Source organism: Magnolia sinica, chromosome 6 (genome assembly GCF_029962835.1).
Source record: "Magnolia sinica isolate HGM2019 chromosome 6, MsV1, whole genome shotgun sequence".
NCBI classification, from domain to species: Eukaryota; Viridiplantae; Streptophyta; class Magnoliopsida; order Magnoliales; family Magnoliaceae; genus Magnolia; species Magnolia sinica.
In genome coordinates, this window is record NC_080578.1 from 1,696,920 (window position 1) to 1,709,463 (window position 12,544).

The 12,544-nt window shown below is 39.9% G+C and overlaps 2 protein-coding genes and 1 long non-coding RNA gene across 3 annotated transcripts; 2 read left to right on the top strand and 1 right to left on the bottom strand.

Moving 5' to 3' along the window:
- The first annotated feature begins 2,298 nt into the window (after positions 1-2,298).
- Positions 2,299-4,343, top strand: LOC131247910 (uncharacterized). The gene is made up of 2 exons (XR_009172084.1): positions 2,299-2,518; positions 4,022-4,343. It is a non-coding gene; the product is annotated as an uncharacterized LOC131247910 (long non-coding RNA).
- Positions 4,344-6,454: 2,111 nt separating this feature from the next.
- On the top strand, positions 6,455-7,201 carry LOC131247911 (protein PAM68, chloroplastic). Its single transcript, XM_058247867.1, has one exon. The coding sequence runs from the start codon at positions 6,518-6,520 to the stop codon at positions 7,118-7,120; it is 603 nt and encodes a 200-aa protein (XP_058103850.1). The 5' UTR covers positions 6,455-6,517; the 3' UTR covers positions 7,121-7,201.
- Positions 7,202-10,615: 3,414 nt separating this feature from the next.
- Positions 10,616-12,335, bottom strand: LOC131249451 (transcription factor MYB1-like). Its single transcript, XM_058250262.1, has 3 exons — positions 12,203-12,335; positions 11,248-11,377; positions 10,616-11,159 (listed from the first exon to the last, which is right to left on the bottom strand). The coding sequence occupies exons 1-3, from the start codon at positions 12,333-12,335 to the stop codon at positions 10,616-10,618; spliced, it is 807 nt and encodes a 268-aa protein (XP_058106245.1).
- Positions 12,336-12,544: the final 209 nt, after the last annotated feature.

A 12,544-nucleotide genomic window follows, 5' to 3' on the forward strand; every position in this document is an offset into this window, starting at 1 on the left:
AGTAAGCGATGCCATTTAATCTGTCTATTGTTAGACATTTTGTATCAGTTATATAGGTAACTGTTTTAAATATTACCCAATAATTTTCCAGTTAATTAATTTAACTATTAAATAGTCAATTTGAGTCACGTAAAAACTTGTTCAGTCTTCGAGTTGTACTGAACCTGGTGGGATATCGAGTAGAATCGAAGTTTTGGGTTTCTAACTATGATGTACACCAGTACCAACTATTGAGATTAGGGATACTCTACTGAAAAGATCTGTATCTCTCCAAGTTTATGTAAATTCTATTTTCTTGTTTCCTGAGATTTTCTTGTGCATTCCTGCCGTTTGTGGAATGTCCTATATTATATCTCTCCAGCGTTTTTGTTGGTGCTTTCCAACATATGCAAAACACCTGCTGGCATTTCCCAGCGTTTCCTTTTGGTATTAATTTCTATTTTAGGTGATATTGCAACAATGTACCCGTGTATATAGTGCCATGCAAATACTCCACTAGCTTTAGACATCTAGGGAACAAGTTCAAGGAACATGAAAGAATGTAGAAAGAGTATGCATCTCAATGCCCCAAGGATATAGCCAGGGAGCCAAATGATGAGTTAAAAGGTTAAAAATCCAATGAAGCTTTGTGTGTCCTTAGCACTATACTTGATTTGTTTGATACACTGGCAGACATGTAGATGTCTTTCAGAACTGAATAGTATTATAAGAGTATCTTTTTGGTTCGCAAAGTTGTCCACATCATCTTGCAGATGAAATTTTTAAGGGGTTCTTGTGACATTCAATTGTGTTCTTATTGAAGGCCATATGATATCCTGCTTTGCTATTTCCAAATTCTGTTCAAAATCCTACTTCTCTTTGAGAGAAAACTGTACCCATCTTTCTTTAGGTCAAGTCTCATTGATTGAAAGTTGCCTTTAGTTTGATAATCTTATGGAATGAGATATTAAACTATTGACTATCTTATCAGCCATTTCACTCATTCTAAAATAAACTCGGTGAGACCGAGGTCGAATCCCAAGGGACTGATACCTGTACGTAATCTGAAACTAAATAAAACTAGAACTAGAATGAGATGAAATCTAAATCGAGTGTAAATTGAAGAATAATGATGAAATAATTATCTAAAACTTAAAGAATTCGGGAAGGGAAACTAGGGATTCGGAGGATCCACTTGTAGAGATTAGGGAGATCTTATGCTCGTGTCAAGAACTCAACTGGACTTAGAGTCCCATCTTCATGAAAATCAAGATGAACTTCCTTTGATATAGTTTTAAGAGATGAAAGATATATGAATTAGAATGGATTCCATCACCGACCATGCTCATGAGACGAGTAAACAACAGAATTAAAATAATTATTAACCAATCAATAATGTATGAAGGTTAGGAAGGGTACCGTCATCCGATCATGTCCAGGAGACGATGGTGAACAATAGGGCTTCCCGACGTCATAAACATAAAAAGAAAAGGAACATGCTCAAAGCTATCGCATCTGTTGTAATTTTAGTCACAATGACCATTAAAAACTAAAAACATTCCTTTAAAATCAAACTAATATCCAAATTCAATAAAAAATAAATAAAAAGCACCCTAAAAATCCCCATCACGCCACAAGCTTCACCTCTTAGCCATAGCTAAGAGGTTTAGCAAATCATGACCATGATTTAACTAACCTCTAAAAACATAAAATCAAGACAAGGAGAAAAAAAAAACTTTGTTAAACAATTGCTCCATGTCCAACTCCTTCTCTCTCTGCTCCACGTCCATGCACTGGATGCCCACATGTCCTTAGATCTCCCCAGATTGGATCCCTCCCCGAGATAGCCTTCCCGTTCTCTCCCTCTTCTTTTTTATAGGCAAGGACGCCCTGAAGAAGCAGTTCCACACTCCTCTTTACGCAGCCCTTTACACAGAAAAGGTTTCCTGCATGAGCTCTGTTTCTCGCAGCAAGAAACGCACAAAAAGCTGTGTTTGGACTGAAGATCAGGACGTTGATCGTCTCGATTATTGCATCTGCCATCATGGCTAGGGTCAAGCCTGGCTGGGGCTTTAATTGGATGGTTCAGATCTCTGATCCGATCACGATCGGGGTCACACAACTCCACGGAAGATTCAGATTTTTCGAACAAGCGATCTTGGCTCCAACCTCCGCTGACGTGTTCGGTGGGGCCCACTTCGCTTTTATTTTGAAAATCCACACCATCCAGTAGATTCATCCGAAAAACCGTTTTAATATGGTTGGTTTTGGAGTGCTGCTGACATGGCCCACTTTCTTTTCCATTTTACCGTCCAACCAATAGGTAGAAAGAATTTGTGATTTTCTAAGTGTTATTATCCTTCGATTTTTCTTTAAATCTTTCACATCTTTTATTTCTAAACTGTTCAGTATGCAAGGGATCAATCCCTGAGCTGACAAGGTCCCTGGAGAAAGCCATTGAAGGCCTGCGCTGCCGCTATGGGATCCCATCCACTACAATATAACTAGTTCCAGCCATTTCATTGACATGAGCTTCTCAGTGAGTACAACTTTCCTTCATCTTTTCCTGTTCCTTTTAACGGGCAGATTCTAATTCCTGTAAAGATATCAATCAGTGAGATGCCGTATCTCTGTGAGGTTTCACATTTTCTTATTTTATTTTTAATTGAAATAATTCCAGTTAACAGTCTTAGTTTTGTGTTATTGAATAAATAAAAGCACTAACCTACACGATAGCTTTATAATTTACTGGATTCAGAGAGATTTAGTCCATAGTAAAAGGAGGATAGATTGATTTGAACTTGCCAACTTTATTATGAGGAGCGGAGTCTTCAACCAGTAAGCGATGCCATTTAATCTGTCTATTGTTAGACATTTTGTATCAGTTATATAGGTAACTGTTTTAAATATTACCCAATAATTTTCCAGTTAATTAATTTAACTATTAAATAGTCAATTTGAGTCACGTAAAAACTTGTTCAGTCTTCGAGTTGTACTGAACCTGGTGGGATATCGAGTAGAATCGAAGTTTTGGGTTTCTAACTATGATGTACACCAGTACCAACTATTGAGATTAGGGATACTCTACTGAAAAGATCTGTATCTCTCCAAGTTTATGTAAATTCTATTTTCTTGTTTCCTGAGATTTTCTTGTGCATTCCTGCCGTTTGTGGAATGTCCTATATTATATCTCTCCAGCGTTTTTGTTGGTGCTTTCCAACATATGCAAAACACCTGCTGGCATTTCCCAGCGTTTCCTTTTGGTATTAATTTCTATTTTAGGTGATATTGCAACAATGTACCCGTGTATATAGTGCCATGCAAATACTCCACTAGCTTTAGACATCTAGGGAACAAGTTCAAGGAACATGAAAGAATGTAGAAAGAGTATGCATCTCAATGCCCCAAGGATATAGCCAGGGAGCCAAATGATGAGTTAAAAGGTTAAAAATCCAATGAAGCTTTGTGTGTCCTTAGCACTATACTTGATTTGTTTGATACACTGGCAGACATGTAGATGTCTTTCAGAACTGAATAGTATTATAAGAGTATCTTTTTGGTTCGCAAAGTTGTCCACATCATCTTGCAGATGAAATTTTTAAGGGGTTCTTGTGACATTCAATTGTGTTCTTATTGAAGGCCATATGATATCCTGCTTTGCTATTTCCAAATTCTGTTCAAAATCCTACTTCTCTTTGAGAGAAAACTGTACCCATCTTTCTTTAGGTCAAGTCTCATTGATTGAAAGTTGCCTTTAGTTTGATAATCTTATGGAATGAGATATTAAACTATTGACTATCTTATCAGCCATTTCACTCATTCTAAAATCTCCTCAGGTAGCATCTGTTTTCTCTTCTTGGGCCATTGTACTTGTATTCTACACATGTTTTACATGGGTAATGGCATCCCTAGGGTAATTTTTTAACTACACCGGCTGAAAGGAATTGCCATGAAAACCCTCACGAGTCTTTATTTCATTTGCCATATATGTCGGGTATATTCTGATTATTGTCTTTTTTTTGCTAATGGCTGTGCCGACCAGGATGACATCTTGGGGAGGAGATGGACACGGTTTACCGTGAAGGCCTGCTCATAAACTCTCTAGTGGGATGTAACAAATCTAGGTATTGCACAGACGTCTTGAGAAAATTTGCAACAAACATCAAAGGATGGTGGAAAATGAAAGTAAATCTCACCTGCATCTTTTACTTTCAATTCTTAGAATGACTGAACTAGCTGGCAGTACAAGAATGTTCATGTCTTTCAATTGTTAGACACGGAGGAAGAAACGTGGTGCCTTGATAAACTCATTGAGTTCTGTGGAGTCATCACTTGCATTATTGATTCTTGGATGTTTGTACTTTCTTTCCTGCCTGGACTTTGACCGCTCACATTGATTTGGTAAAACAACATTCTGAAGTGTTTGGATGCCCTGAAAAATTTCATTCTGTGGTTTGCTATCTATAAAATGAGAATCAGAATATGGATACCCGGTCCCAGTTTGTGAAAGGTATAGATACAGACAAGGTAATTCTATAACAGTCGCTGTCCTTACCGTTATGATGCTGTAACACCCCCTCTTCCTTCGAAAAGTTCAAAAGTTGTGCGCCCCTAACAGGGCCATTATGGGCTCTCTCTCTCTCTCTACCCCCCCCCCCCCCCCGGCTCTCTCTCTCCATGGCCATTATGGCCTTGTAAAGAGTAACGGTTACCACTATTACCATTATGCAATCGTTTTGGAATACCTTGGATATAGGCTTGCTCCTCCAAAGGAAATGCATTACAAATTTAAGAGTTAATGATAGAAACCAAGAAAAGAAAAGCTGCACCTGGGACTGGCAATGAGTTGGGTCCACCTGTGGGCCAATCACCCCGACCTGATTAACAGCTGGGTTCACGCTGAGTTTATTGGGTTTTGGGTCAGGCTTGGGCTATAACAGGTGTGGCCCATTTAAGGGTAGCGGTTTAGCTGGTGATACCAAAACCAGCCAGCTAGCTCGTCTCAAAGCTCTGTGGGCTCCACCATGATGTGTGTGTTTTGTGCACAACGTTCATCCATTTTGCCAGCTCATTCTAGGACATGAGCCAAAAATGAGTCAGATCTAAGTCTTATGTGGACCTCACCACAAGAAACAGTGGGGATTGAATGCTCACGGTTGAAAACTTCTTCGGGGCCACCCAAGTTTTGAATTAAGCAGATATTTATGTTTTCCTTTCATCCAGGGTTATGTGACCTAATCAATAATGAACTGCTTGGATAGCAAATAAACATTACAGTGGGCCCTATGAAGTTTTTAACAGTGGGGAGTTCAATCACTACTGTTTCTGTGATGTGGTCCACCCGGGGTTTAGATTTGCTTCATTTTTGGGTTCATGCCCTCAAATGAGCTGGAAAAATGGATGGACAGCGTGGATAAAATACATACATCTTGGTGAGGCCCACAGAGCTTTGACACCAGCTAGCTGACTGGTGCAGGGGTCACCAGCCAAACCGTGTCCTATTTAAGAAAGCGGGCTCATGTGTTATTTATAAATAAGAGGGTGTCAACTCCAAGTCCAACTGCTTGACCTTCAGTTACCGCTCACCCAGCAGAAAACTTCCAACTTTTCTTCTCCGCGTGATATCCAATCCATCCAATAGGCTGACTGTATCATGAGGATCACCTTGTCCAAGAATCAGCAACATCCAATCATTGAACATATTACGCTTGTATTTTGTGATTTATCAAGGGCTTAGACATTAGTTTCTTTATCAGCGTGGCGCACCTGATGACTGGATGAGGCTGAATTTTGCAAGAGGTAATCCTCATAGCGGGGTCGACATGTAGGATGTCTCTGGCACATGAAAGGTTGGACATTATCAGCTGGGTTGGACTTGGGGACCTACAATGTACGGCAGTTGAGGATTACTTTAGCGGTGGAGACAATGGTTTTAAGACTCGGATGAGTGTGATGTGATGCGACTCTCCGTAGGATCCTGTCCAGTTCGTTACCATGAGACACTCTCGAGGTGTTAATACGTGCATGGTCCATCCGTGAAAGAGGCCGGCCGGTTCGGACCATCCATCAAGGTAACCAACTAATGCCCAACTAATGCATGCTGCAAATTCGAAAGCCTTGGTGGGCCTTAACGGTAAATAAAGACATGCCCTCTTAGCAACAACCAGGTCTACTCATCAGGTGGTCCATTTGTGTCCATGATCACATACCGCCCGTGAATTTCTTTCTTACCATCCATTTTTCGCATACAAGCGTAGCCCAACTGATGAGTTGGATCAACATTTGTTACCGGAGTATGTTTCTTCTTCAGCCATTCACGTAATGATTGGTTCTGATCTCGCACACACGCCTCACATGTTGGCTCCTGTCACACGATTTACTTCTTCTATCTCCCTTCTCACGAAAAAAAATCTGCAGGGTTAATCTAGTAATTTTTTACACACCACAATATCCAAATGGATAAGCCTCCAAATCTACAATCCGAAAGGAGTACGAAAAAAGAGTAGAACCATCTCCTCCTTCCTTCGAGAGAAGAAGCATGGAATCCAGCCCATTCCCACGCCCAACAACGCCCTTCACAACTCCTCTTTTTTCTTCTCGACGAAACCCCATCTCCCTCTTTCCAATTCCCCATACGAAATCCTCTCTCCATGCTCGCCTCTTCCCGCCACAACCCGTCTCCGCTCTGAAGAGCCCAAAGGGCTTCGGGCCTTCTCCTAATAAGACGAGCAAAAAGCAGAAGAAAAGGGGAAATGATGGAGGAGGAGGAGAAGATGAAGAAGAAGAAGGCAATGACGACTATGTGAGAAGTGACGGTGGTGATGATACGATACCGGAGGTAGTAACGAACAGGATGATGAAGAGAATGGGGTTTTCGGTGGGGATTCCATTGGTGATCGGGCTCATGTTCTTCCCTTTCTTTTATTATCTGAAGGTGGTGGCAAAGGTGGACATACCAACGTGGCTCCCAGTCATAGTGTCGTTCGTCTTCTTTGGGACTGCTCTTTTGGGAGTGAGTTATGGGATAGTGTCGTCGAGCTGGGATCCGTTGAGGGAAGGCTCCATCTTAGGCTGGAACGAGGCTCAGAAGAATTGGCCTGTCTTTTGGCAGTCTCTCTGGGGCAGAAAGGGTAACAACTAGTACAGTTCTTCTCTCTCTCTCTTTCTCCATCTCTCTGTAATGATTGTGAAATATAATGAAGTTTTGCTAAGCGATTCTCTATCTATCTTTTTTTCTTTTTCTTTCTTTTTTCTTTTCCAGCTGTAGTGATTCTTTTTTCCTGATTAAAAAAGATTGTAGTAATTTTTATAGTATGACTCAGAGATTAGTATTGTTTAATTAAACAACTGACCATAAAAAAATATCACAATTAAAAGCTTAGGATTTTTTTATTTTTTATTTTCGATATTCTCTGAAAATCAGAGGTTAGGCCATCTTCCTATTGTAATGTTTGGGTAACATCCATGCTGCATATCGCTTGAAAACCCTCATGTTTGGGGACCTGAGCACTCAAATGATAACCTTAAGAGTTAGGACCTGGATACAATAATAAGGGTGATCCAAAACTTAGGTGGGCCACACCACTGCAAACAGTTAAATGCAATAACCCACCAAAGAAACCTTCCCAGTGTCATGATTTTAGGCCGCGTTTGGATGCTTGTAAGTTGTTTTTTTTTTTTTTTTTTAATTTTTTTTTAATTTTTAAATGTTATAAATAAGTTACTTTCTTACATGTGAAAGATGTGAAAGAAAGTTACAGGTAAAGGTAAATTCTGTTTGTATGTAAGTTGTAACTTACTTACAGGTAACTTAGTTTTTGTATTTGGACAACTTATAAGTTAGTTGCTTATGATTTTACATTGTTCCTTTTAAAAAAAAATTATATATATATATATATATATAACGCAAGTGTCACATAAAGTGGTAAAACTAATGAATGAAATGGATGTGATACAAACACCAAGGTGACCATACAAAGCCCGCCAATTGTATGTGCCTCACTTCCCTTGGGGGTTTGGAATAATTGCTGGAGTCGACAAGGGACTCCTTGTCATAGATACAATAGGGTACATTGTGAATATGCCATGAACCAAAAATATTGTTGGTCAGCTAATCAGAAAGGTCAACTTATACTAGTAAAATAGTTAATCAGATGGAAGTCCAAATAGTCAAGATTCAACATGCATGTATAGCTAACTTGATAAGTGTGCTCCAAGACTCCACAAGATCAAAGTTAGGACCTTGCAACTCAGGCAGCAATCTGGCTTTCATGTTGCAGATGGGATGTTTAAGGTGCGCTCTACCTGATGAATGGTTGGCATGGATCTGTAATGTGTTCCACCATCTCAAATGCCCTTGATGAACATAGTTTTTGTTTTTGTTTTTTTTTTTTCCATTAATTGAGTAGGCAATTACGGAGAGGTGTTACTGAAAGGCATTATTCACTTAATTAAGCCATTTTGAGAATAGAAACTCTAAAAAATGTTTTAAACAGGCAAACACCAAAAGAACCCTTGGAAAAAAAAAAGAGAAAAGATTTTGTGAAGTGATTTTAGATGCCACCTGCAGTGTGCTGCCCTACCTTATTCGGGTTCAACCAACGCTACCGATTCTTGATGCTCCTAAGCTAGTTTTGCACATGACATAGTTGTTTGGCGATTCCGACCATCCAAATTGCTAAATCAAATGTTGACAGGGCATAACCGAAAATTTATACTGAGGAAACTTGAAGAAGTACATTGCCGGAAGTGGAATGCTTAAGACTTCAAGGCTCTGGAAGAGGGAAATTAAAAACGGATTGTAGCTACAACACAATGGCAATAAAAACCCTACATTTATATTCTTGGCCAGAAGTCGACTTGCAAATTTCAGGAAAAAAGAGTCACTTTCTTGTTTTTATATATATTTATATATTTTTTATAAATAGACCGGCACGACTGCCTTCTTTCTAAGTATCCAAACACGGTTTTCAGATTACACAAAAGTTACATTCCCATTGCCCCAACATGACAGAATCGCTTAGAAAATTTGTTTCCTGAAAACAAATTCTTAGTTGAGTTTTAAATCCCATGTTGCCTAAAAACCTCTGATACTATCTATTGATTTTTCTTTTTGAATTTAGATCTGTTATTATGTTACTTTACAACATCCATTGATAGCCCATTCATTCAATGGTTAGATCTGTGTGATTTTAAAGATGTAATCTATCTACGATGGGCCCCACAATTTGGACGTAGCTATGCATCAGTGCCAGGTCTGAGGAGGATGAGCCACCACCATCTTTTAAAGATTGGAAAGTTAACACAGGAGTCCAGCAGCCCTTTCATTCGGAAATGAAATGTTTTAGTCCCAACAATGTTGGTCTTTTAATATAGGAGAAACGTTCACATTCAAATGCAACGATTTTATTTTTCGTTGATGTGTTACTTCAATGCAGCTTGCTAGCCGTGAAAAAGGTAGGCCATACCAGGAAGATTACCTCCAGAGAAAATTGGAAACATTCATTTCTTGTGAGCCAGATGATTCAACTCGTTGATCTGAAAGGGAAGCAACTTGGGCTGTTTTGGGCCCAATTCAACTCCAAGCTTGGTCAATCAGATTTGAGACCTAACCTGGGCCCAATCTGGTATTACCATATCCTTAACCCTAACCCATTTTGAGTTCAGTCGGTCTGAGTCGTGTTGGGTCGGGCCCACAAGACTCAAATAGCACACTAATAGTAAATTTCTATTTATGTAATATATAATCAGGTTCATTGGGTTAGGTTGCCTGAGCCTAACCTGACCCTGGTTGTGTTTGAGAATTTTCAACCCGACCCCAACCCCATCTCAATCCAAACCAGTCCAACCTGACCAAAATTTCAGATTGGGTCATTTAGCACCCTATATTTTAATGAGGATCTTTAAAACTGTAAATCTTAAATTTAAAATTTGAAAACTTCTACATTATATGGCTTTTCAAAAATTCCAATACATCATTCCTGGGAAACTCAGATTTCAAGAACGCTTGATACATGGGCACTCAGAAACTGTACATGTTATATTCACATTAACTCAAGTTAAACAACCAAAATGCAGGATCTATAGTTGGCAATCCATCGTATTAAAATCGTGTGGACCGTTTATTCAATGATCATTAGGTGGGTCACTGATTCGATCTGCTGTTTCACTTCTCAAGTGAGCCATGATTTTCAAGACAAAGGGACGGTTAAATTAGTTTAGTTCTAACTGTCACTAAACCATGGCCACCTGAGGAGTGGAGAAGCCTGAATTGTGGGCCAGAACATCTAAATAGTTAGTGGACCCCTGATGGAAGGATTGGATCATGCATACGTGCGAGTTGCACTATCATGTGAATGGCAGGCTTACAAGATGGATCGACTATTAAGAGGAACTGACCACCTGTCCGACTTCAACCTATATATATGCCCTATCTGATGATCAGATCAGCCTGATTTCTAGGACAAGACATCCACCCAATTGGATCTGCATGATGGATGGTTCAGATCTTGCACACACATCTCACATTGCCATTCCTGAGAGGTGACATTGTTCATAGCACACTTACTATTCACATTGAGACCATAACACATGAAACGAAATTAGTCTCGAAATCCAAACTAAAAACACAAATCAACTAAAACATATTAAAGTCCCATACATCTCCATCAAGAAACGAAAAATGATAATCCCCTTCAATTCCACGGCCTGGATTAATCCTTCTCATGTAACTTTCTTCACTCAAGGGTGAGATTTCACCTTCATTTTCATCCACACCAGCGTGATTAGCCATGCAATAATCACCCCTAGATACTCCGTGCATTGAGGGCCAATCCCATTTTCCAGTAATCTCACCCATACGCAATTCATCTCTATCTAAGTTCAACAGTAGAGGTCGCTCGTGCTCATTGTAATTGGGAAGGGGAGAATCCGAAAACCCAGTTGTTGGGTAGGGGAATGTGAATCGGGTGCATCGAACTGCCTCGGTTCGGATCACATTGGTTTCAGACCTTACAGCCTTCTCTTTAAGTGGGCCACGAGGGGCCGGTTTCTTGTTCTTCCATCCAGTCCGTTGCTGTTCTGAGCTATCGCTTGAGAGCTTTTTCCTGAGATAAGTGTTCCAGTAGTTCTTGATTTCATTGTCTGTACGCCCTGGCAATCGTCCTGCAATCAATGACCATCTGTGCCGTAGGGTAATTAAAAAGGAGATTAGTAGAATGTGGTGATTAGAAGAAGATATTAATGATGGGTGGTTAGAGATTAATCTACCTATTTCCAAGTAGCTTATGTAACCTAATGATCAGATCCTCTTCTTCATTAGTAATGTTTCCTCTCTTGATATCTGGTCTTAGGTAATTCAACCATCTCAACCTGCAGCTTTTTCCACACCTCTTCAACCCTTACAAAATACAAAGGCATTAAAAACTTCAATTTCTAATGTTAGAACCCCATGCTTAAAACATACCTCTAAAACTGCTGATTGGAAAGATTTTGAGCTGAGTCTCTTGGAAAATGAATTGGGTATTTGTGAGGTATGAGTTGACTCAGTTGAGTCGCATTACACTCGTTCCAGTCTTAAAACAATGGCCATAACCTTATCCCAAGCTTACATGGGGTAGTGCGGGTAAAAATAAAAAATATTGGACAAGCCAAGCCTAAGTAGTTCAAAAGCCAGCCCCTAGACTAGCCTTTTGACAGCCCACTGCTCAGACTAGATGAATTCATCTTTGGTAAATGTGCCATTCATGCATTCCAATTCAGACAGTGGATGGATGATAGCCAAAAATTCACACCAATCAGATAAGCCGTCTGATGGACAGTTAAAAGGGAAGCAATCAGCTGTCCAATTTCAATGTGCGAAATTGGATGGTTAAGATTGTTGGATTAGTGTACTTTAGAAAAAAAAAAATAAAAAAATAATTTAATGGCGACGTAATTGGATGGTGTCGATGGGCGACATATAATGATCGGAACTTTGGTGTGCCCCTTCATCCCGGTGGGGCACACCTGGTGAATGGGTTGGATGTCATATGTACAACATGGTAGATCCCATACTCCATCTGAAAAGTGTCTATGGTCCTCTACTGTTCCTTTGGTGTGGACCACCTGGATATAACTGGATTTTAGCATTTAGGACTAACATGAGGAAGCACACATAATGGACGGTTTGGATGTAGGTGGATCTTAGCCTAACATGGGAAGAAGTACTTGCACATGAACTTACCAGCTTTGTTAGGCAAGGTTCTCCATCTCCCATGACCATGAGCTGCAATGTAATCTGACAGCAGCTTGTCTTCATGGCTTGTCCATGCTCCTCTATTCAGTCCTTCCTTGCTGCAGCATGGCTTCCTTCCCATCTCTCTCTCTCTCTCTCTCTCTCTCTCTCAAACACACATGACAAGGCCAAGTGGAGTTAAATAGATGGTGTTTGGGAAAATTACAACTCCGCATTAAATGCCTTAGGTACGGCCCACCTTCTGGACGGTTCACGTGTTCCACACAGGTTACACATTGGTGGGAAAGGATGCACTGGTATGAAATTCCACATCAAATGTATGTGAATCAT